Below are 24,081 nucleotides of genomic sequence, written 5' to 3'. Positions count from 1 at the left end.
TTTCTTTTTATTTCTTTTATTTCCTAAAATCCTAATTAGATTGGGATTATCTTAATTAGATTATGTCAAGGAATCCCAATTGGAATAGATTTTTATCTATTAGTTATCTATAAGTAATCCTTTAGTGATGTATAGTAGATCAGACTTTGATTATTGATATTAGTTTTGAGTAATCGGGATTACTCTTGTTTTTTTTGTTCGAGTTCTGCTTCAATAGATTACATGATTTCCCACAGAAGAATTTTCAGGTACTAGAACTAAAAAAGAAAAAGCTAATGGATTCAAGACTACTCCAAGGATGGAATTGAACTATTCTTTTTTCCCTTATGTTATGGCTAAGGCCAAGTCATCTTTTTAACCCTTTTCTTTTGTATAGGTTTTGGACAATTTCCCTTATTTATATAGTTTTGTTTCTCTGTATAGGGTTTGCCCCTTGAAGGGCTTTTTTAGTTTAATACATTTATTTATCAAAAAAGATCATCCCCAATGCACAAGGTCCCCCCCCCCGATAGAGTTGGGGAAGTTTCATATTGGTATGCAATCTTTTTATTGGTTTTTTGCGAAGATACTGTTTCTTTAACTTGAACCCATTCTAATCACAAAGGAGCAGCCTTACTATTGCTACCAACGTTAGCCCTCATTACATTTATTTATCAAAACACAACACAATGACATATCAAGCCTTAATCCCATTTTATGTGATTGAATACATGAATTATAGCTTGCTAACATTTCTATCTGACTTCATTTTCTATAAAACCCTTATAACTCATATCATACCCAAGAGTCTCCCACTAAGTTTTTCTTGGTCTTTCTCTACCTAATTTGCTAAATACTTGCTCCATTTCAACCACTTTCCAAACAAGAGCTTCTATTGGTCTTTTTCTCACATATGACTAAATCATTTGAATTGTGTCTCATGCATCTTATTTTATCTTCCATTTTTTCAAAAAAAAACCCAATTTATTATTTTATCTTAAAATTATCTGACACTCTTGACCGAATAACTTAATTTCTAAGTTTATCTTCTTCTTTTCTTTTCTTTTTATATGGCCCCCACATCCGTTGTAACACCTCACATTTTTTATGCTCATATTAAGGTATCACAAGGAGTAACAACTCATTCACCTAGGGAGAATGCCCGATTGGGAACTATGGAATAGGTGTGTAATTGGGTTAGGAGTCAAGAATATTGTTCTCCCAGTCACCAGGTTAAGGAAAAAATTCAGTGAAAATGTAAAAATCCTCCTTGGTGAGTACTTTCTTCTCATGCATCCTTGAAGTGAAGGTGAGTTTTTCATGTTCTGCACCTGTAAATGATTTGATATTTCATCCTAAGCATGCACATCATAATATTTAACCATGTTGACTAACCGAATCATTCACATCTTTAGGCAAGCACATAACAAAATATTTCGCTGGACCCCAAGCTCTACATACATTGTTTATTAACTTAAGCTAAGTTTACAACCATATCTAGCCTCCGACTAGAAATATAAACTGACACTTAATTACAAAACATGGTGTTCCTCGAGTGAATAAGTACCATCGCTTGATTTATCAAAGCTCGAGAACTCCCACAAGCTAACCTGTTGGGTTAATCAACAACCTCCTCCTTACCTTTTGTGGTTTCTGCACTAATTTTTAGGAAAAAGGGCAAAAATAGCGGAGAAACATGCATGAGTACATTTAACTCGATAAGGCATACCATAGGTGCATGGGTGCAGAGGTTGTGCAACATGAATGCATTGGATATAAAAACATTTTCTTTCAGCCATAGGGCCTGACCAATCTAGCAAGTGCTTTACTTGGAACCGGTTGTCAAACTTTCAACCTTTTTTCTCAGTCAAGCATCCCAAACCACAACTAGTTCCTTCTGTTTGGCACCAGGATTTTTAAAAGAAGCAGAGTCATAGAGTTCCCACAAGCAAGGTAAGTGTAGAGAGGGAGAAAGGGAAGCGGTATTCCCACACGTTTTATTGATACGAATCAGAAATATTTATACAAGTAGTTTCCTAAGAATTCTCCTAAGATTTAGGATTAGATTACATCCCTATTATCTAGATTACAACACTAAAAGATAAATCTAAGAAATAATACAAGATAATTCAAAGCAAGAAATAAATAAAACAAAATAAATAGGATGATGATAATGGATGATTATCTCAGAATTTTCAAGGTCTGGTCCGGTCCTGTTTTTATTTCTTCAACACTCCCCCTCAAGCTAGGGAGTGGATATTAGTCATCCTTAGCTTGCTCACTAAGGCTTTAAACTGAGTACTATGGAGACCTTTGGTGAGTGCATCTGCCACTTATTGATTAGATGGAACATAGGTGATTTGTAGAATACCTGAGTCCAACTTTTCTTTCAAGAAATGCCTGTCAATCTCTATATGCTTAGTCTTGTTATGTTGAACAGGATTATGAGCTATGCTAATAGCTGATTGATTATCTCCCAACAATTCGATTGGCTTTGTCACTGGAATCTTTAATTCTTCTAGGATAATCCGAAGCCATAGTTGTTAACACACGCCCAAGGCCATGGCTCGAAATTCAGTTTCTACACTTGATCTAGCAACCACCCCTTGCTTCTTACTCCTCCAAGAAACCAAATTTCCTCCTAGGAATACGCAATATCCAGTTGTCGATCTCTTGTCCACAAGAGAGCCCCCATAATCAGCATTGGTATACCCTTAGATCCTTAGGTCTCCCCCTGAAGTGAATAGAATCCCTTTGCCAGGAGTAGCTTTAAGATAACTCTGAATCTTTCTCACGACATGCATGTGTTCTTCAGTAGGGCTATGCATAAATTGGCTTACTAGGCTGATTGCAAAGGATATGCCCAGCCTGGTATGTGAAAGATATATCAATCTTCCTACTAGGCGTTGAAATCTTCCTTTATCTACTTCTTTGTTGCTTCCAGTATTAGCCCCCAATTTTATATTTGGATCAACTGGAATTTTTGACTCTTTTCCTCCTAGTAATCCTGTTTGAGAAAGTAGATCAAGTACATATTTTCTTTGGGATAAGAAGATACCTTCCTTTAAGTGCGTTACTTCAATGCCCAAGAAATACCTTAATGGACCAAGGTCTTTTATTTCAAATTTCCAGGCTAGATTTCTCTTAATACATCTCTATTTATGTAAATCATTCCCTGTTACCACTATATCATCCACATATACTAATAGTGTTGTCACCTTATTTCCTGTGTGTTTGATGAATAAAGTGTGGTCCCCTCGACTCTGGTGATATCCCATAGATAACATGGCCTTTGAGAATCTACCAAACCATGCATGTGGGGATTGTTTAAAGGCCTTCTTGAGCTTACACACATGGTCGGTTCTTGTTTGCTCTTACTTGAATCCAGGTGGTATATCCATGAAGACTTCTTCTTCTAAGTCGTCATGCAAGAATGCATTCTTAACATCAAGTTGTTGTAATTTCCATCCATAGGTAGATGCCAATGCTAAGAGGATTCTAACAGTTGTCATCCAGGCAACAGGGGCAAATGTTTCTAAATAATCAATGCTATAGGACTGAGTATAGCCCTTGGCAACCAATCGTGCTTTATACCTATCAAGTGATCCATCAACTTTGTACTTTAAATTGAAGATCCATCTACGTCTCACCAGTTTTACATCCTTTGGTCTAGTTACCAGTTCCCAGGTATGGTTCTTTTCTAGTGCCTTCATCTCTTCCACCATGGCTGCTTTCTAGTTGACATCTCTCATGGCTTCTCTATGGATTTGGGAATAGCAATTGCATCCAAAGAAGTCAAGAAGCTTTTATGGGCATGTGATAGGCGATGATAGGATAAGTAGTTGGCCAATGGATGTTTAGTACATGCCCTAACCCCTTTTCGAATAGCAATGGGAAGGTCGAGGTCTGTATGCTCCAAGAATGTTGAGTTTGGGTTAGGATTGCTGGATGTGGGGTTCTCACCTAGTGTGCTATCCAAACTCAGGTTTGGAGTTGATGTCAAGTGTGGCTGAGGATCACCAATGGGCTGCCGTCTCTTATAGACATAGGGAAAGCCTTTTCTTAGAAATAATCAAAGACAATTTGTCTTAATTGATTAAAATGAGCAAGAACAGCATCCTCTTTTAAGGAGAGGATATAAACAAAAAAGGAAAGAAATAATCTAAATATTGACAGCATCCTAAACTATATCCTTGACTTACTATATTTACATATTATTTACATAAAACTCAGATCCTAGAATATTCTAGGTTCAAGGACAAATCTCCCTTGATTTTAGCATATTTCCAGCACTCCCCCTCAAGTTGGCTTGTAGATGTCTTCCATAGCTAGCTTGCTAATAAGTTTATCAAATTGCTTCTTGTGAAGACCCTTAGTTCAAACATCAGCAATTTGTTCAGTTGTTGGAAAATATGGCATGCATATTATTCTAGCATCGAGCTTCTCCTTGATGAAATGTTTGTCCACTTTTATATGTTTCGTACGATCATGCAACACCGAATTATGAGCAATAGAGATGGCAGCCTTGTTGTCACAATAGACTTTTATAGGTTTTGATTGAGGAAATTTCAGCTCTTCAAGTATCCTTTTGATCCACATCCCCTCACAGATTCCATGAGCAACAGCTCTGAATTCTGCTTCTGCACTACTTTTAGCCACCACATTTTGTTTTTTGCTTCACCAGGTGACAAGGTTTCCCCCAACAAACGAACAGTAGCCTAAAGTAGATCTCCTATCATTAACACTTCTTGCCCAATCTGCATCAGTGTAGATCTCAACTTGTAGGTGGCCATGATTCTTGAATAGTAAATCTCTTCCAGGAGTCCCTTTCAGATATCTTAGGATTCTGTAGACTGCTTCAAAATGCTCTGGCCCTGGTGAGTGCATAAATTGACTCACCACACTCACTACAAAAGCAATGTCGGGTCGTGTATGAGACAAGTAGATTAATCTGCCCATAAGTCTCTGATATTGTTCCCTGTCCTTTACTTCTTCAGCTTTGACAGCATATAGTTTCACATTAGGCTCAATGGGAGTTTCTGACACCTTGCAGCCGAGTAATCCTGTTTCTCCAAGAAGGTCAAGAACATATTTTCTCTGATTGACAAATATGCCTTCTTTGGATCTTGCAAACTCCATTCCAAGGAAGTATTTTAGGATTCCCAGGTCTTTTATTTGGAACTCATTTGCAAGTTTTTGCTTGAGGACTGCTAACTCTGTCTCATTATTACTGGTTAAAATAATGTCATCAACATAAACACTCAAAATTGCAACTTTACCATCCTTTGAGTGTTTATAAAATATAGTGTGATCTGCCTGACTTTGAAGGAAGCCATAACTGGTAACTGCATTTCCAAAGCGTTCGAACCATGCTCTTGGAGACTGTTTGAGACCATACAAGGATTTCTTCAGTCTACATACTTTGTTACTCCCAAGTTTATTTTCGAATCTAGGAGGTAAACTCATAAAGACCTCCTCTTTAAGATCATCGTTAAGAAATGCATTTTTTACATCAAGTTGGTGTAGAGGCCAATCTGAATTTACTGGAAGAGACAGCAGGACTCTGATAGAGTTTATTTTTGCCACAGAAGCAAAGGTCTCCTGATAATTAATCCCATAAGTTTAGGTGAAGCCTTTAGCCACCAATCTGACTTTGTACCTGTCAACACTCCCGTCAGCCTTACATTTTATTGTAAACACCCATTTACACCTTACTATTTTTTTGTCTCTGGGCAAGTTAACTATCTCCCAAGTATCACTTCTCCTTAGAGCATTCATCTCCTCTATAACTGCTAATTTCTAGTTTGGATCATCCAAAGCTTCTTGTATATTCCTTGGCACAAACAAGTGTGAAATCCTGGATGTGAAAGCCTTATGATTCTTAGATAATCTGTGGTAGGAGAGGTATTTAGCAATAGGATATTTAGTGCAACTTTTGACACCTTTTCTAATTGCTATAGGAATATCAAGATCAGAAATAGTAGGTAAATGATTGGAAATAGTTGAAGAATCAATTTTGGAACTATTAGGTAAAGTAGAGGGAGGTGGACTAGAAGTTGAAGTGGGAGTTCTTGAACTTACAGTGCCATTTATCAGGTTTTCAGATTGGTTTTGTGCAGAATTGATATTCAAATCTTTGTTCTTTTGATGAAATATCTTCCTGGTATAAACCTGAAGCTCATAATTTAGATTATTATGATCAGTTTGTAGTAATTCTCCCCTGGCTGAGAAACCCCTTTACTTGGCATCAAAGAATCAGAATCTCCTAGGTGACCAATATCAGAAACATGTGGTTCCTGAGTAGGACAAATTGCATTTGAAAGGGGGACAAAAACATCCCAAAAATTGTCTTCAACTTCATGGTTCTCCCCCTGAAGGGAATTTTTGGTAAAATAGGGTTTGTTTTCAACAAATGAGACATCCATACTCACGTGAGTCTTTTTTGTGAGAGGATCATATCACTTATAGCCTTTTTTATGAGAGGTATAACCCAAGAAAACACATTTGACAGCCCTAGGATCAAGTTTTGAGCGAAATTGAGTAGGTATATGAACATACACAGTACATCCAAAAACTTTAATGGGAAGGTCCGAATGTAATCGAGTGTTGGGAAAAATGTCTTTGAGGCACTCAAGGGGTGTTTGGTACTTTAATACTTTAGTAGGCATCCTATTTATCAAATAGAACGCCGTTAAAACATCTTCGCCCTATAAATATTTTGGAACATGCATAGAAAACATGATGGCACATGCTACTTCGAGTAAATGTTGATTTTTACGTTCAGCAATGCCATTTTGTTGAGGAGTATACCGACAAGTAGTTTGGTGGTGAATACCTTTGGTTTTCAAAAAATCCCCCAAGTGCTCATTGAAATACTCGGTGCCATTATCAGAGTGTAAAATACCAATTTTGGTTTGAAAGTGGTTTTCAATCATAGTGTAAAATTTTTTGAATAAAGTTTCCACTTCAGATTTTTTGTGCATCAAATAAACCCAACATAAACGGGTATGATCGTCGATAAAGGTAATATACCATTTTTTTCCAGATAGAGTAGAAATTTTAGATGGACCCCAAACATCACTATGAATTATATAAAAAGGTTTGGATGCTTGGTAGGGTTTTGGTAAATATGTAGAACGATGATTTTTTGCCAAAATCCAACTTTCACATTGAAAAGAAGAACAATCCATTCTTTCAAATAATTCAGAAAATAAACGTTTCATATAGGTAAAACTAGGATGTCCTAGTCTAAGATGCCATACAATAATTGTGTCTTGAACAGGAATTGAACTAGTACTACTAAAGCCCTGAGCTTTTTTATTACCAAAAGACTTTTCATCAAAGTAGTAAAGACCTTCAATCATCCTAGCACGCCCAATCATCGTCCCCAAGTTCTGGTCCTAAAATTCACAATAGGATTCAAAGAAAGTAACACGACAGTTAGAGTCTTTGCAAAGTTTACTAACAGACAAAAGATTGCATGCCAATTTAGGAACATGAAGAACAGAATGGAGATTAATTTTTTCGATTAGTTGAATAAGACATTTTCCAGCAATAGATGAAAAACTACCATCAGCAATTCTGATTTTTTCATTTCTAGAGCTAGGAGAATAGGTATTAAATAAATAAAGAGAACTAGTCATATGATCAGAGGCTCCGGAATCAATAACCCATGGAGAGGAATGTAGACAATAAAGAGCTTTAGGTTTTCTACCTGTGTGCGCCAAGGAAACACTAGGAATACCAGATGAGGAACTGGATTGTAACAGCTTCAAGAGTTAATCAATCTGCTCTTTGTTGAAGGGACCTGTGTCAACTTTATTCGCAGTAGGGACCCTACGGTTACTGCTCTTGTCTCCTTGCTTGTTGCTTTTCCAATTGGCAGGTTTGCCATGAATTTTCCAGCAAGTCTCATGAGTATGGCGTGGCTTGTTGCAATGGTCACACCAGACCCGAGGCCGCTCATTGCTTCCATGCTGGTAATGTGTAGCCTTGTAGGCAGCTGTATCAGTAAACAAGGCAGAATTTTCAATCGACTCACCAGCAGTTTTTTTGCCGAGCATGACACTCCTTCGGCTTTCTTCTCTTCTAACCTCAACAAATACTTCACCAATGGGAGGTAGGGGGGATCAGCCAATAATCCTCCCTCGCACCTCATCGAACTCAATATTAAGGCTAGCAAGAAACTTGTAAATACGGCCATCTTCAACCATTTTCTTGTGGTGGTTGCAATCTTCAGTAGATTTCCACTCATAAGTGTTGAAGAGGTCAAGATCTTGCCACAGTCTCTTCAAGGAATGAAAGTATTTAGTAACAAAATCGTCTCCTTGCCGAATCTCTTCCAGCTTCAGAGTTAACTCAAAAACCTAAGATTGGTTACCTAGGTCAAAGTACATCTGATTTACATTATCCCACAACTCCTTTGTAGTAGGATAACACATATAATTGGAACTGATATCTTCATCCATGGAATTAACCAACCATGTCATGACCATAGAGTTTTCAGCATTCCAAACAGAGTGTGTTGGGTCATCCACTGCAGGTTCCTTCTTGTCGCCAGTAATGTAGCCAATTTTCCCTTGCCCGCGGATATACATCCAGACAGATTGAGACCAGCGAAGAAAATTATCACCATTTAAACGAATGGTGGTGATTTGGACAGAATGGGTACTTGAATGGTTTGGTTGGGTCGCTGGATATTTTGTTTGGATAGTAGCGGCAGGACTTAAGGATGTTTTGGAAGTGACTTCCGACATAACTTACACGTTGGAAGAGGGAAAAAACAAGAAGGAAAGGAAGCAAGTAAGGTTACCAAGATCTGGGAGATGGCTGCAAAATTGGTTGCTGTCGATGGAATGTGCCAGCAAGCAGAAGGCGGTCGCGGCTCTTCTGCACAATGCGACGGCCACAGTAAACAGTTGCGGCAGTGCTTTCCAATGGCTGCGACTGCAGTGGCTGTGATGTGCGGTTGCGCTGCGCTGTGCAGCAACAGTGACTGAAGCTGGTCAAGGTCGCGAGCAATCGGCAGTGGCTGAAGCGAACACAACCGACCAATCGGAGTGGGTGTCACCGTTCGGAATGAAGAGCTTGCACTCGCAAGCGGTAGAACGAGACCTGGCAATTGACGATGGAGGACGCACCTTAGGTCGATCTTGGGTGGCCGCGACTAGTAGATTCAGGCTTGGCAATGGCTGGGAATTGCTGAATCAGGGCGTCAGTGACCAATCGAGAGGCCAATAGAGGAGGCGTAGACGGTTGCACGAATAGCCTCACACGGAATGGATGGCTGGGATGTAAACTAGCTCTGATACCATCTTAGAAATAATCAAAGACAATTTGTCTTAATTGATTAAAATGAGCAAGAACAGCATGCTCTTTTAAGGAGAGGATTATAAACAAAAAAGGAAAGAAATAATCTAAATATTGACAGCATTCTAAACTACATCCTTGACTTACTATATTTACATATTATTTACATAAAACTCAGATCCTAGAATATTCTAGGATCAAGGACAAATCTCCCTTGATTTTAACATATTTCCAGCACCTTTGTATCTAATAGTATCAACATGTCCAGAACCTTCCTCCTCCCTAGGAGAATTGGGTAAGATTGGAGAGGCAAGAACTGATGGGTGAGAGAAATCAGTGCCTAATGGTGTTGTTTCAAGGGTAGGGTTAAGATTTTCCCAATCTAGGTCAGGTTGATCAATGATGGCTAGTTTGACTGGGGTAGACTCAAAGAAAGGCTGGGATTCATTGAATGTGACATGCTTAGAAACATATAATTTTCAAGATTTAGGATGATAACACTTATACCTCTTTTGAGTAGGAAAATACTCAAGAAACACATATTTAAGAGCTTTAGGGTCCAATTTATCCTTGTGAATTTTAAGGATGTGGACAAAGCAAGCACACCCAAACACTTTTAGGGGCAATAGTGTATGGTGATTTATTTCAGGAAAAAGGTCATTAACTTTTGGAAAGGACTGAGGCCATTAATAGCCCTAGAAGGCACCCTATTATGACATATGTGGTTGTTAGAACTGCTTCCCCCAAAAAATATTGAGCACATGATAGTGATAAAGGATGCTTCGTGTGACACTGAGAAGATGCCTCATCTTTCTCTCTGCCACCCCATTTTGTTGGGGAGTATCAACACAAGATAACTCATGAACAATGCCCTCCTTCTGAAAATAGTTATGCAAGTGGGTGTTAAAATAATCTCAGGCATTGTCAATGCGAAATCGTTTGATAGGAGTGCCAAATTGGGTATCGATCATTTTACAAAATGAGGGTAACACTGATCCTATGGCGGCCTTTTCTTTTAGAAGAAACACCCAACACATGTGTGTGCAATCATCAATAAATGTAATGAACCACTTTGCCCCAGAATAATTAGGTATTTTGGATGGCCCCCAAACATCAAAATGAACCAAATGGAATGGCATAGAAGCCAATTTATTGCTAATAGAATAAGAAACTCGATGATGTTTTGCAATAATACATTCGTCCTAGCAAATGAAAATTGCTAGGATCTAAGGAATTGAATAAAGATGGAAACACTTGTTTTAACACAACAAATGAGGGATGTCCTAATCTAAAATGATGAAGCCATACAGCAGAAAGGTTAGAGGCAGACTGAGAGGAGTAGGCCAAACTATGTTGCTTCCTTATAGAGCATTCACCCTTCCCATCCAAGATGTAGAGCCATCTTGAACCCTAGCTACACCAATCGTCTTCCCCGTGCTCTTATCTTGAAACTTACACGTGTGGTGAGAAAACAGCAAAGCAATTTAAATCATTGGTTAGTTTGGTAATAGAGATCAAACTTGTTGTTAGGATTGAGACATGAAGAACTTGGTTAAGTGGCAGCCAAAAAATTGATGATACTTTGCCTTTTCCTACTATAGGGATAGTAGTACCATCGGCAATTGTGATTTGTTTAGTGGGTTCAAGAGCTTCATATGTTTCAAAAAACTGAATGTTAGGGGTCATGTGGTCGGTAGCTTCCGAATCTAGGACCCATATGCTATTCTTATTAGTTTTAGAAGCAATTAAAGACTCAAAGGAAAGGTTACCTTGCTACACCAAGGAGCATGAGGCTCCATCTTGGAACGTTCGAAGGAAAGCTTTTAGTTTGCCTAATTTCTCTGGATTCAGTTGTGTAGATTTTTCCACTTCTGAAATATCTTTCTTTGTTGCCTCCTCTTCTAGATCTTTGTTAGATAAATAGCCTTGATGCTGCCCCATGTTCTTGAATCCTCCTATCCTGCTTAACACAGCCTCATTTCCATGTAGCTTAAAACAGGTTTCTCTAGTGTGCCTTGCCTTCCTACAAAACGCGTGCCACTGTCCATTACGGTTGGAGGTTTGGTTCTGACCCCCAAGCCTATAATCCGACCTTCTAGGAGCCTGGTATGCTGTTTTTCCAGATTTGTTGCCGCCTCCGTCTTGCTTGCTAACCAAGGCCGATCCTTCTGTGCTATGGACAAAAAGCATGGTAGATCTTCTATTCTCTTCACTCCTAACAATAGCAAAAACTTCATTTAAATTAGGTAACTTATCCTTACCAAGGGCTTGTACTTGAACCTGATCAAACTCGGGACTTAGGCCTATTAGGAACTCTACTATCCAGTCTCATTCAAGGATTCGATTGAGAGTGGCAGTGTCCTCTTGTCATACCATCTTAATGGCTTGATATTGATCAAGCTCTAACCAAAGACCTCTCATCAAATTGCAGTATTCGATGACAGTTGCATGGCCTTGTTTGGTACCATTGATCTTTGTTTTAACATTAAAGATCACTGATGCATCCTTGACTTGCGAGTAGGTCTGTTGTACGATCTCCCAAACTTCACAAGCAGTATTAAGGAACATGAAGTTCTTGCTGATCTCCAGCTACATCGAACTCCACAACCATGACATGGAGGGTTTGTTGACAGGTGGTTGCTTTTTTCTCGCCCTTTAAGAAGTGTCTTAACCAGCTAAGACCATTTGAGACCATTGGAGGAAGTTCCTACCATCTAACCGATAGGATGGATGAATGCCTGGTAACTCTCCAGCAATAAGGGGTTGATCCAATGGAAGGATGTCTCCAGTGGTGACTGTTGAAGTTGGATTTGTTGTTGTTGAAGTATCTGACATGATGGATGAGGGAAACAGACAGTTGAACACAAAGGTACGGACATGGAGGATTTTGACACCAAGGATGGGCTTAAAAGACGTCAGAGGATAAATCTGGAGGAGCTGGAAGCGAATGACCGGCAGACGTGTGCCGACACGTGGGGTCGAAGCGAGCTTGGACGTCGGCGCATAGGGTTCTAGTTGTCGGTGATTTTTTTGGGGTTGGCCGATCTGGAGATGGCGAACCCGGTGGTGGTGGTGGTGCTGCAAGATGATGGCCGGACAAAGGAGTTCTGACTTGAACAGTGCAATGAAGGCACTTTGGACAGAACGAAGTGGCTGTGCAATGAAGGCACTAGGGTTTACTGTATCATCCTATTAACAAGGCTTTGATACCATGTAGAAAGGGAGAAAGGGAAGCGGTATTTCCACACGTTTTATTGATACGAATCAGAAATATTTATACAAGTAGTTTCCTAAGATTTAGGACTAAATTACATCCCTATTATCTAGATTACAACACTAAAAGATAAATCTAAGAAATAATACAAGATAATACAAAGTAAGAAATAAATAAAACAAAATAAATAGGAAGATGATAATGGATGATTGTCTTGGAATCTTCAAGGTCCGGCCTGGTCCTGTTTTTATTTCTTCAACAGTAAGCATAGAGGCCAATACTTTAGATCACTGTCCCAGATGTCCATGGACCCATTTCAAACCCAACATTTATGCAAACAACATCACGTATGCATGACAACAATTCAAATGCACACCTAGTGCCCATCTTGGGTACGCCTTGTCTCCTCAGTCCCCTGGTGCTCGTGTTCCTTTGTCATGGTGCTCTTGTGAAGTAGAATGCAACATACATATCAATATAATAAACTAGGTCTCAATTTTGTTATTTATCTCACCCACGTGAGTCTAGTCTTTAATTGAAATATCCTACGGTCCTAAAATTATGCGATATCAGTACTAAGATCCAAGATATTTTCTATTTGACTATCATGACCCCAAATTTCATAAATTTACTCAAACACCTCAAATCATTCAAAATATTCACAGGATCCCCAATCTTTTAACGATTTACCCTTCAACACACTAGTTTCTAGAAAATGCACTAATATCTAAATCTTTCAAGGATTTACAACTTTCACAGCAATTTCACCAGGTCCCTAGGGTTAAATTGTATTTCAGTTATAACCATTGAATTTTGGTCTATTATAGCCAAGCCTAGGAGTTTTTGGAAATGATAGTTTGGCCCCTAGCCACATCACCTTTCTCTTTAAACCTCGATTTCTAGTTCATTTTGGATTGACACATGCAAGACCTCCCTGGCGTACTAGAGGTTCCGTAGAATCAGATTATGGCCTCAAATTGACGAAATTATGGAACAAGGCTTACCAAAATCAGCTATAAAGGTGGCGGTACACTGGCCGAACAAGCTTTCCACTTCCGTTTGATTTCTTCTACACCTCTTGCTCCTATGACATGTGCAAAGCCAACTCAAGGATCTTAGAGGTGCAAGAGGATTATAGCTTCGAATCGGAGGAACAACAGAGAAACTACAAGTTTAAACTTACTGAAATCTGGTCGAACAAGCTGCCTGCATTTTCCAGCGGCTTTTCTTCTTCTCTAACGACTTCTTCTTCTGCAGCAGCTTCCAACTACTCTTCCTCCTTCCTTCTTCATCTTTCTTTCTTTCTTTCTCTTGGCAAGAATGCCCGAGAACATGCGTGAATCACACATATATATACATAACTTTTGGGTAATTATACATTTAACCACCAATTACACCCTATTTCAAAGGTTCCAAGAAATCTCATATAAACCCCTTTTGGTTCTATGTATTTCACTTGGACCCCCCCATCTCATGTCCAAAATTCAATTAATGCCCTTATCACATGCCTCGACATTTGTTAATTTTCTTATCCAAGCCCCAAACTTTTAATCCTTAAATTCCTCGAGCCCTCGAGAATTCTTAAAATGTTCTTGGGTCCCTCCTTTGTGGTTTACTCGTGCCCATTCGAGCTCCTCGAATTCTATCTTTTTACCCTTATCCCTCCTCAACTAAGAGGAGCATGCATACGGGGTATTACATTATTGCACAACATTCTTTCCACAAAAGAAAGTTGATCTTATATCTATCTTATAAATTTTTCTTTATAACTTTAATGTGATCTTACTGTAGCCTAGAACATTGGATGCACTTTTCCATTTTAATCATCATGTCTTTTTGGATGATTAATCCCAAATATCTAAACTAGTCTTTTCTTGGTATGACTTGATCTTCAAGTTTTGACATCATCCATGCATATTTTTACTGAACTTATGTTTCATGTATTTGGTTTTCAATTTGCTTAACTAAAACCTATAGATTCTAAAGTGTTTCTTCATACTTCATGCTTAGCATGCACACCTTTTGTCTAACCACCAACATAATGTTGTTTGGAAATAGCATACATCAAGGCACCTTTGCCTGAATATGTTTAGTGAGTTTATCCATTACCTAGAGCAAAGAGGTAATGCAGACACTTGATATAATGCAATTGTAATTGGAAAAGGCCTTAGTATCTCTTCCACATGTTTTTGCTCCATGATACATGTCTTTATTAACCTGTATATTAGCAATTTTGGGCTCCTTTCTTCTCTAAAGCCCTCCATAAGACTTCTCTATATACTTTATCGTAAGCTTTTTCTAAAGCTAAGCATTTATATATGTAAAGGAAAAAAAAAAATGGTGATTTTATGTGAAGTATTACATGTGGAATGATTATGTTATGTTAACTTTAGGTTGAATGTCCTTTAACTTGGTAATTAATCTTTGGTTGCTAGGGTATCTGCTTGATGATAACTATCCTGCAGTTGGCTCGATTGCCTAATATAAAGGTTAGTGCAGTATTGATATGTAATCTTTTTGTTGTTCAAAACTTAATGCTCTCATTTGATACTACTTTGCTGTCTTTGTTCAGGTTGCAACAGTACTTCTTTGCTGTGCATTTCTCTATGACATTTTCTGGGTCTTCCTATCGCCATTTATATTCCATGACAGTGTTATGATTGCAGTAAGTGTTAATACGCATTCTTTACATTTTTTTTTTTGCCTGTATTGCTAAAGTGAGTTGTTTTTATGCATATGAGCCACAAAACAATTTTTTAACCTTTTTGGTATTATTTTTAATCTTTTAGTACTCCTGAGTCTGGACTTCTCAGTGGGGCACCATTGTTGGAACTGTTTTAGCTAGGGTATTCAGCTGGTTTGGTAAATTAAAGTGAAGCACCACCTTGAACTGATTTCTTTAATTCCTCAAGGTTAAGATTTGTTCTACAGTGATGACTTTGTAGTAATTTAACTTTATAAGTGGCATTTGCAATAATACAAGCACACTGACAGACTAATTAAGAGTCCATTAGTCCGAAGGAGGTGATTAGTCATTTTACTAATTTAGAGATGGATGTCTGGTAGTGCTTCACTTGTATTTCTGTAGCTTGTATACAGTTTCCAAATAATATTCAAGTTCAACATTTGTTAGCTTAAACTCATTAAATAAACTACAGAAGTAAGCTAAAACTTCTGTAGCTTAAACTCAGTATATAAGCTAGCATTGTTAGCTTAAGTTCAACATTTCCGTACCTTATGACATGATCTTGAATCAAACAACTTTAGCCATTAATCAGTAAGCTGTCATTTCATTTCTGATTTGCTTAAACTCAGTAAATATATATGGCATTCAAATTATGAATTTAAATAAAGAGGATTTCTTTTTTTGTCATTTTCAAAACTTAGAGAATAATTATTTTTAATTTTTGCACAGGTTGCCCGTGGTGACAACAGTGGTGGAGAATCCATCCCAATGCTTTTAAGGGTTCCTCGACTTTTTGATCCTTGGGGTGGTTATGATATGATTGGTTTTGGAGATATTCTCTTCCCTGGTCTCCTTCTTTCATTCGCTCATAGGTATCTTCATTATTCCTTCAACCTTCTAATTAAATAATAAATGGATGTTTACTTGAAAAACCTACAAAAATAAAATTCCTGAAAAATCATAAAGAGAAATATTAAACTATTAGTGATAAAGATAAGACAGGAATCTTAAGAAAGGTGGTATAGAGTTTTCTTTACAAAAAAAAATTGAGGATTTGAAGGTAGAAAAGGATTTACATTTTCTCCATTTATTAAGCCCAAGGTTCCTTTTGTTTTCTTTTGAAAACATTACATTCACTTAATCCATTTAGATCTAGAGTCCTAGTGGGAGTTCGTGATATTGCCTTTAAAACATAGGCTTTGTACTATAAGATTGGTCTGTGCATTAGTTGCTAGATTATCATTCATGATCATTGGGTTAAAATGGGTAATTGGGTCTTCTATTTTTACAATAATCAAATCAAACTGGGGACTTGTAGACTTTCACAGCTTTTCTTCATCATGATGGCTGAACCAAATAGTTTGGCGAACCTTCACTTACCGGCAACAAGGTCGGAAGTGGTGGACAACTATAACGATGGCCAGAAACTACTTACTACTCATTAAAAGCGAACAACAGAAAAACTGTAGATCAAGGTGAGGCTTACCTATTTTCGCATACTGACGGAAGTTTTGATAAGTTCCTTCTTGTTTTTTTTAATATTTTTTTGCCTGTTCACTGCTGCAAGCCACCAACTCTCTCTCAATCTCAGATTTCTTGCCATTCTCTCAATGAATTCTCTGATTGTTTGCTTGATGCTTCAAAAGTCATCATTTTAGCCTCTCCCTCGCCTCCAACTCTAACCTTTGCTTGACCCAATTGTAAAACCCCCTTATCCATGGCACCATTTCCTCTCCCAGCTATGAATGCTACCTCCTAATGACACCCTTTTGTATCTCATATTGGTGTTACAACATGAATTCTAGCTTGCCATTCATTTTTATCTAGGGTCATAACTTTTGATTTTTGAATGCTCGTATAATTTGTATTCACGCCTTATTTGTTGTCCACCAAGTATTTCTTGGTCTTCCTCTATCTATTAGCTTAAGTTTTTACATGAGATGGTAGTTAACAATTTAATATGGTATGAAAGTAAGCAAAGGGCCCAAGTTTAAACCTCACCGTTTACTCAATATTTAAATAGTTGTACATGTTTGGACAAGTTATGCAATGAAGCTCGGACTCTTATAAGGGGATGTGTGGAGAATAAAAATGAGATTGAAAATAATAATATAGAAGATAAGTTAACCATGTGTTGTGAGTAAAAATAATATAAAAGATAAGTTAACCGCTATTTATTGACTTAAGCTTTTAGATGAGATAGTAATTAACAATTTAATTTGGTATCAGAGTAAACAAAGGTCTTGATTTCAAGTCTCAAGCTAACCTAATATTTAAATAGTTCCACATGTTTGGATTACTCATGCAGTGAAGCTTGGCCATATGTGAGGGGTTGTGTTGTGAATAAAAATAGTATAAAAGATAAGTTAACTGCGCATTGAGAGGAAAAATAATAATATAATAGATAAGCTAACTCTCTATTTACCAGCTTATACTTTTAGATGAGATGGCAATTAACAATTTAATAGGAACCTTATTGGCTACCATAGATAAGAGACATGCTACATCATCCAGCCCAATCAGATGTCAACTCGTAGCCTGCTGTGTCAGCTGAAACCTCCAAACGTCAAAACTTTGCTTAAACTTTTAACTGGTCCAAGCAATCTGTCAACATGTTCAAGCTACCTGTCAACAGGCATTCTTTGCTATTCTACTGTCAATAGTTTGGGCATTCTTTTCTTCAATTCTTCTTTTGATAGCCCCTTCCATTCTTTGAAATTCTCACTCTTCTATCTACAGTTCACTGTGTACTTTCAAAAATTTTACTGCACCTTTCAACAATTGACCTTTGGTGCATCCACTTGGCTTCATAAAAAATCTTTTCTCTTGTGGGAATTTCAGATGCTTATAATCATCCAAAAATCGCTATTCTCCTTTTTTGTATGTAACTTGCTTTTTTGAAAGACGGCTGTTTTAACAAATTGAGTTGTTGTGATTATCTTGTTCATTCCCTTAAGCTGTAGCTTTTTTATACATGATTTACTTCTCAAAAAAATAAAAGATCAGAAATCTATCCTCTTACACTGTATACCTAATTATAGGAGCAAAGCCCAGTCCAAATGAGCTTGCACATCAACCTTTGGGTTAGAGTTTCTTAGATAATCGAATCTCATCCTTCTCAAATGACAAAAGTATCCTCTCCTTTTTCTATCCCTCAGAAAACAGAATTTCCATATGATTGCCCCTATGGAATCTCATGACTGGGAGAAATTTGTATTGTGCTCCTCTTGGGTTGGCCATAAGACTCTTGGTCACTGTTTCTAGTTTGATTTCTTTGGTGAGAGCTTCGCAACCCAATTCTACTAATTCTTCTTCTCTCTACCTCACCACTTCTTTAGAGTACCACCTTAATTATTAAAAATTTCAATTCATTCCTTGCTTGCTTCTTGCTTCTCAAGAGTCCAGTACAAACTCGTAGCATGCCCTTGGATTCTTTCTTTCTTTTTTTCAGTTGCATGTGTCTTTTCTCATATTTTGTAGTCTTTCTAAAATTTGCAATTCTAAAGAACTACATCTACCACTCAAGTTTCAAAGGACCCAATGTTTGGTGAATGCCTCTGAAATGGTTGTCATTCGTTACACTGGTCAGTTTCACCCATGCAGAAGATAAGTTCAGTGAACAAGAGTAGGTTAGTAGGTGTGTAAAAATGGTAGTGTGTTTATGGTAGCATGTTGCTGCTCAAATCTTAAACCTTATTCTTACCTCAAGCTAGATTTGAGCTTTTGTTAGAGAAGAACATCATGTTGTAAGGAATGCTTGACCTTTTGAGATTACACCAAATAAGTATTGTCATATATCTTTTATGATGAACTATTATAAATAGGGCAGAGTGGCAACTTTTTGGATTTCAGATGTTTTTCCCTCTTTAACTGCCTTCAGGATTACTTGCTAGTTCAAAATATGTTAAATGTCATGGAACTGGTTTTTTATTGTAAATAGTTTGTTTTGGTTTATCTTGTTTATTTTCTTCCTAGATGTGTTTATGACATATATGAGGGTGAGCCTTGGTAGCATGGTAAGGTTGCTTCTTTTGTGACTCAAAGGTCACGGGTTCAGTTGTTGAAACAACCTCTTTGCAAGAAACACAAGGGGCAGGTTGCATGCAAATACAACCCTCCCTGGACCCTTGCAAAGTAAGGAGCCTTGTGTATTGGGGACATCCTTTTTTTTTGTGTTTATTACACATAATCTTGTTGGCTGCTGCAGGTTTGACAAAGCCAATAAGAAGAGTTTGCTAAAAGGATACTTCCTTTGGTTGGCAATTGGCTATGGGTCTGGTGGGTATTTCTGCACTTTGTTTTATTGTTTAAAATTTGTTGCACTTCTACGACTTTCATTCTTTTCTCCTTACTGAAATTTAAATAAGATGGCACTTTTTTCAACTGTAAGAGAGTTACTTTGCCTAGAGAAAAAAAAATATTCATGTAAGATGTGAACATATATCATGCATGTTCTGCTTTGGAATTGTAAAAGAATCTCTGCCACAAGTGCAGATTAGATATCTGTCTCCTTGGTTCATGTAAGTATTTTGGCTAGTATCCTGACTAAATTGTTTTTCCAGGATACAACCTAGCATTTGAATCTTGTTGATCTTTCCCAGGCTAGAAGGAATACAACTTAAAAATGGCTAAGCTTTTGTGAAGTGGGAGCTCAGCACTAATTCTTGTTTTGAATTATGTAGTTGCTCATTTAGTGGATTGGTTAGAGAATTCAGGCATTAGGTTGGGTCTTGGGGGAGGGGGATCAAAAGGAAAAAGTAAACCTTAATTTCCATTAGTGCTTAATTTCAAATTTTGAATAAAATAAAATAGTAAAAACATTGGATCTGCAGTTTTGAAGTCGCAATATTGGCATAACATATTTCGTGGGTTATGGGTGCAAGCATCTAAATGGAACATTTAGATGATTTCATGGAATTTTCTGTTGGTAGAGTTAAACATGTACTTGTGTTTTAATTGCCATCTTCTACTTTATATTTTCCTTTTTTATATTATTTTTACTTAGTTTTGATGTCTTGGAACTTTTTCATATGAAGGTTGTGTTAGAACTTATCTCATCATTCTCTCTCTAGAAGGTTGTGTTGAGAAAGGCATCCAACCTAAAATTGCCACATTGTTCTTTTGAATGGATTAGAATTGTCAATATGACTTTTAAAAGTCATCTGACATTATGAATGTCGTGCAACCGACCTTAATTTGATTTGGATAAGGTGCAATTGATGATGAGTTTTGGTGTGTTGGGTTATTTTGCTTGAGAAGCCTTTCTTTTCTTTTCTTTTTTCTTTAATGTATGGAATATTTTTTACCTGTGGGTTTCAGGTAGACTCCAAGTGTAAGTTACCTAGGAGGAAGGGTGATCAAAAATTAATTTTGATTCTAAATAACATTTGAATTAAGTGTAAATATATAACACCTAGGCATCTTGTCAACTTTCTGCCTCTTTTAGATGCCACACTACTGTCCAGAATGGCATGACCCTGAGTACATATTTGGGGTGAGATCTGTAAGATCAAACTTCTGCTCAGCTGTGAGTTCAATGCCTAGGTTGCTATTTGTCACTATTGGCAAAGGAGAGAAGGGGAGAGAGAGTGAATGGGGAAGGCATTTTGAAAAATTTAATGGCATGGGTACCAACTGGTATAGTTTATAAACCACGGGGGTATTGGCTTATTTTTTGAAAATCGAAGGGTGGTCCCTCAAATTAGGTCTCACCTCTGGAGTAGTTAAGTGTATTTTTCCCTTTATCTATATATGTATAGAGTAGCTATATTCTAAACATATATATACAGATGCATAAATACATACGTGTGTGTATATATATTGCAAGACTAATGCAGGTCATCTTAATGCAGGCCTCTTTTTCACTTACCTAGGCTTGTATCTTATGGATGGACACGGTCAACCTGCTCTCCTGTACCTTGTTCCATGTACATTAGGTAATATATATCTGATTGGGACATTAATCAGAGATTGCATTTTATTATTGAGATGGGAAGCAGGATTTTGTTGGGGCACTTAACCAAACTTCTACGCATATAAAATTTTGTATCTTAGGGGTTGCTACCGTCTTGGGGCTTATCAGAGGCGAGCTGAAAGAACTTTGGAACTATGGTCCAGAATCAACCCAATCTAGCGAACATCCTGGAGAAGCTTGACGGTAAGATCGGTTCCATATCTGAAGCCTAGAGGTGAGACAACGCTGATTTGCAGATACTGGAAGAGGGGCAAGACAGAATTGTTGGCCTCGTGTAACAAGCTCATGTCAATACAGTGTAGGTCAGGGATTTGTACTATTGTACTATTGATGCATTGCTCTGTTCTTGTTACTGAATTGTTATTAAATGTTTTGACATCCTTAACTTCCTCCTCTGTTTGGATGTTGCATAACACAGGAACTGCCTCTGTTATGTAGTCAAGTCTTCCGCAAGCAAATTTAGAGTCTAATTTATTCATATAACGAGAGCTAGCTTGCTTCTTGTTCAGTGACTATCAACAAATATATTTAAATTAGCAGGTAAAATGTGCTGTCAATGTCAATGCTGAAGTACACAAAAGTACAAGAGGAATAACACACAATACGGTGGTTTGCAATTTTAATGCATATAAACCCTGGAAATTATATCAATCGACAGCTTGCTTTGGTCAGTACCAGTTTCTGCTGCTTAAAATGTTTTTTGAAGTTACTAATTATGGCAAATGAACTGGGCAACTACTTATGATTCCAATACCAAGCCTTACAATTAGCAAAAGGGGACATCCTTGGGGATTGGTGAGGGGGTGGGGTTCCTAAAAGGGTAGTAAGGTTATGTTTGCAGCTAAGAAATAACTTGTGTTAATACGAGACTTTCAAAGTTAGTGAAAATTTTTGACGAGTTATCAGTGGTACCATGGTTCCGCTTAAATTTGGGTTCGAAAGGATATAGGAATCAAATTGAGGACCTGTGCTTTTTCGTTTTCGGAGGCCTCGTAAACGCTTAAACGGGCCATTTTGGGGCTCTACACATTGAGATTGAGACTTGGACCACAGGTTACAAAAGAGGAATATGACATAATTTATTTGCATGTTTTTCACGAATCGACGATTCGTGAATCTGAACATGGAATGAAGGATTATCGTCAAATAAATGTTTTGACGATAATCATTACAAACATTGACAAATAATCAATATACAAGTTTTGCTTCCAACCCAGCAGCTTTCTGGCTGTTAAAGCTGCCATTCGATAATCGTATTATAGTATTATGTCAGAACTATATATGTTTGCTTCTAAGCTGCAAACTCCGACAAGGCGAAGGACTTGGAGAGGCCGGATGTGGTCTTGAAGGTGATGTCGCCGGCGGACGGCTTGTCGACGTGAATCTCGCTCAAGCTGATCCAAATGAAAAGCTGCTTAGCCTTGACGCCCGTGAGCTTCCTGATCCTCTTCGGCTCCAGGTAGCACGTGATTTCAGCTTCGTAAAACACAATCTTCCCTTCAATCTCCTCCAGCCCCTGCTCTCTCCTCGGCTTCCGCTTCAGCCACACGAAGCCGGTATCGTTCTCGTAGCCGAATTGGTTGATGTCGTCGAACGGCAGCAGCCAGTCCGGCAAGCCCATCTCCGCCAGCAGCAACGCCAACTTCCTCCGGCACATTTCGTCGCCGTAGTACACCTTGGCCATGAATGGAGAGGTGGTCGATGGATTATTATGTGGCGTGAAGAAGCGGTTAACGATCGTCGAAGGGCTTTAATTAGAATAAGTTTAGAGGTGGAGGAATCAAATCATCATCAATGGAGTGTGGTTTCTTCTTCCTCTTCTTTCTGATAATAAGGGAATAAGCTTCGGTGAAGAATATGCTTTTGAATCCAACGGGAACGGGTGATGGCCAGTTTCTGTACTGATATAGAAATTATAAATCTCTACACATAAATTTTGCCCATACAAATAATTATTAAATATTTTATAATTACAAAAAAATATAATTGGAATACCCGAGCCCATTCAGGATCACTAATAATTTTTCATGATTAGACCTTCGATTATGGTTCTAAAAATAATTTTTCTCACTGTAAATTAAGAAAAAAAATAAAATGAAAAGCTTTATAATTCTGATTGGAATGATTATATGTATATCCATTAGTCAAAATTAAGGAAAACAAACATTTCGTGAGTTTATATTAGTAGGTTATAGGTTTAATTTCTTATCTTATCAAGTGAGATAAAATTTTTATTTATAATTTATTTTTTTATCTATTATATGTATTTTCTGTTTGCATGGAGCGGCCTGGACTCGATCCTGTAAGCCGGCCCAATCGCCCAAAGCTCAACAGGCCCATGGTTGAGGTTGTTAGCTCCAAGTCGCACGTCACCTAACTTCGAGCTCAGATCATAAGACCAAACAGGCTTTAAATGAGCTCTCAACGACACTCTCAATTTACAGACAGCGGGATCATTCAGTTCGATCTCGCAAACTGACTAATCAGCTCGCATGAGCGAGGAGACCGCATAATAATAATGGGCGAGATATCATTCTAGCTGGGTCGTCTGGGCCCCAATCTGGTCTCTCTCTCTCGGCCCATCTCTTGGCCCATGACAGTCTTATCTTGGCCCCATACCATCCTGCATCAATATTATTGCAGTCTCTACTGGGTATTCATGCGCTCATCTCAGATCCTATCCACATTAATGAGGGATCAATCAACGCTATGCTGCCACCTGAAAAATCTCATCGGCGTCTGTATATAGTCTCATCACCTGCAAAAGACACGTGACAGGTGGAGATGACATCTCCTCCTCTTATATTTTAGCTAGCTCTCTTCAGAGTCAAGGTACGCTCTCACTCTCTGACTTGCTAATATACAGCGTACTCCTTACTGACTTGGGCATCGGAGTGCTTGCAGGTGTCGATCGTCGGA

General features: G+C 38.0%; 2 protein-coding genes across 2 annotated transcripts in view; one reads left to right on the top strand and one right to left on the bottom strand.

The window, feature by feature from the left end:
* Positions 1 to 21,670, top strand: part of LOC127798911 (signal peptide peptidase-like 2) — a 62,199-nt gene extending 40,529 nt beyond the window's left edge. The window contains exons 9-14 of the mRNA XM_052332554.1: positions 14,938 to 14,991; positions 15,075 to 15,167; positions 15,918 to 16,060; positions 19,396 to 19,466; positions 21,041 to 21,124; positions 21,243 to 21,670. Coding sequence (XP_052188514.1) covers positions 14,938 to 14,991; positions 15,075 to 15,167; positions 15,918 to 16,060; positions 19,396 to 19,466; positions 21,041 to 21,124; positions 21,243 to 21,343 — 546 coding nt within the window. The 3' untranslated portion in view covers positions 21,344 to 21,670. The remainder of the gene's footprint in view (positions 1 to 14,937; positions 14,992 to 15,074; positions 15,168 to 15,917; positions 16,061 to 19,395; positions 19,467 to 21,040; positions 21,125 to 21,242) is intronic.
* A 783-nt stretch (positions 21,671 to 22,453) lies between these two features.
* Positions 22,454 to 22,846, bottom strand: LOC127799214 (uncharacterized). The gene has a single exon (XM_052333033.1). It carries the CDS (start codon positions 22,844 to 22,846, stop codon positions 22,454 to 22,456), a length of 393 nt encoding a protein of 130 aa, XP_052188993.1.
* Positions 22,847 to 24,081: the final 1,235 nt, after the last annotated feature.

The sequence above is a fragment of the Diospyros lotus genome, chromosome 4, assembly GCF_014633365.1.
Source record: "Diospyros lotus cultivar Yz01 chromosome 4, ASM1463336v1, whole genome shotgun sequence".
Lineage (NCBI taxonomy): Eukaryota > Viridiplantae > Streptophyta > Magnoliopsida > Ericales > Ebenaceae > Diospyros > Diospyros lotus.
This window is presented reverse-complemented; position numbering and strand designations above follow the sequence as displayed.

What these genes read in the sequence shown, in the direction of transcription:
- LOC127799214 (XM_052333033.1), bottom strand. Translation starts at nt 22,846, where the DNA reads ATGGCCAAGGTGTACTACGGCGACGAAATGTGCCGGAGGAAGTTGGCG.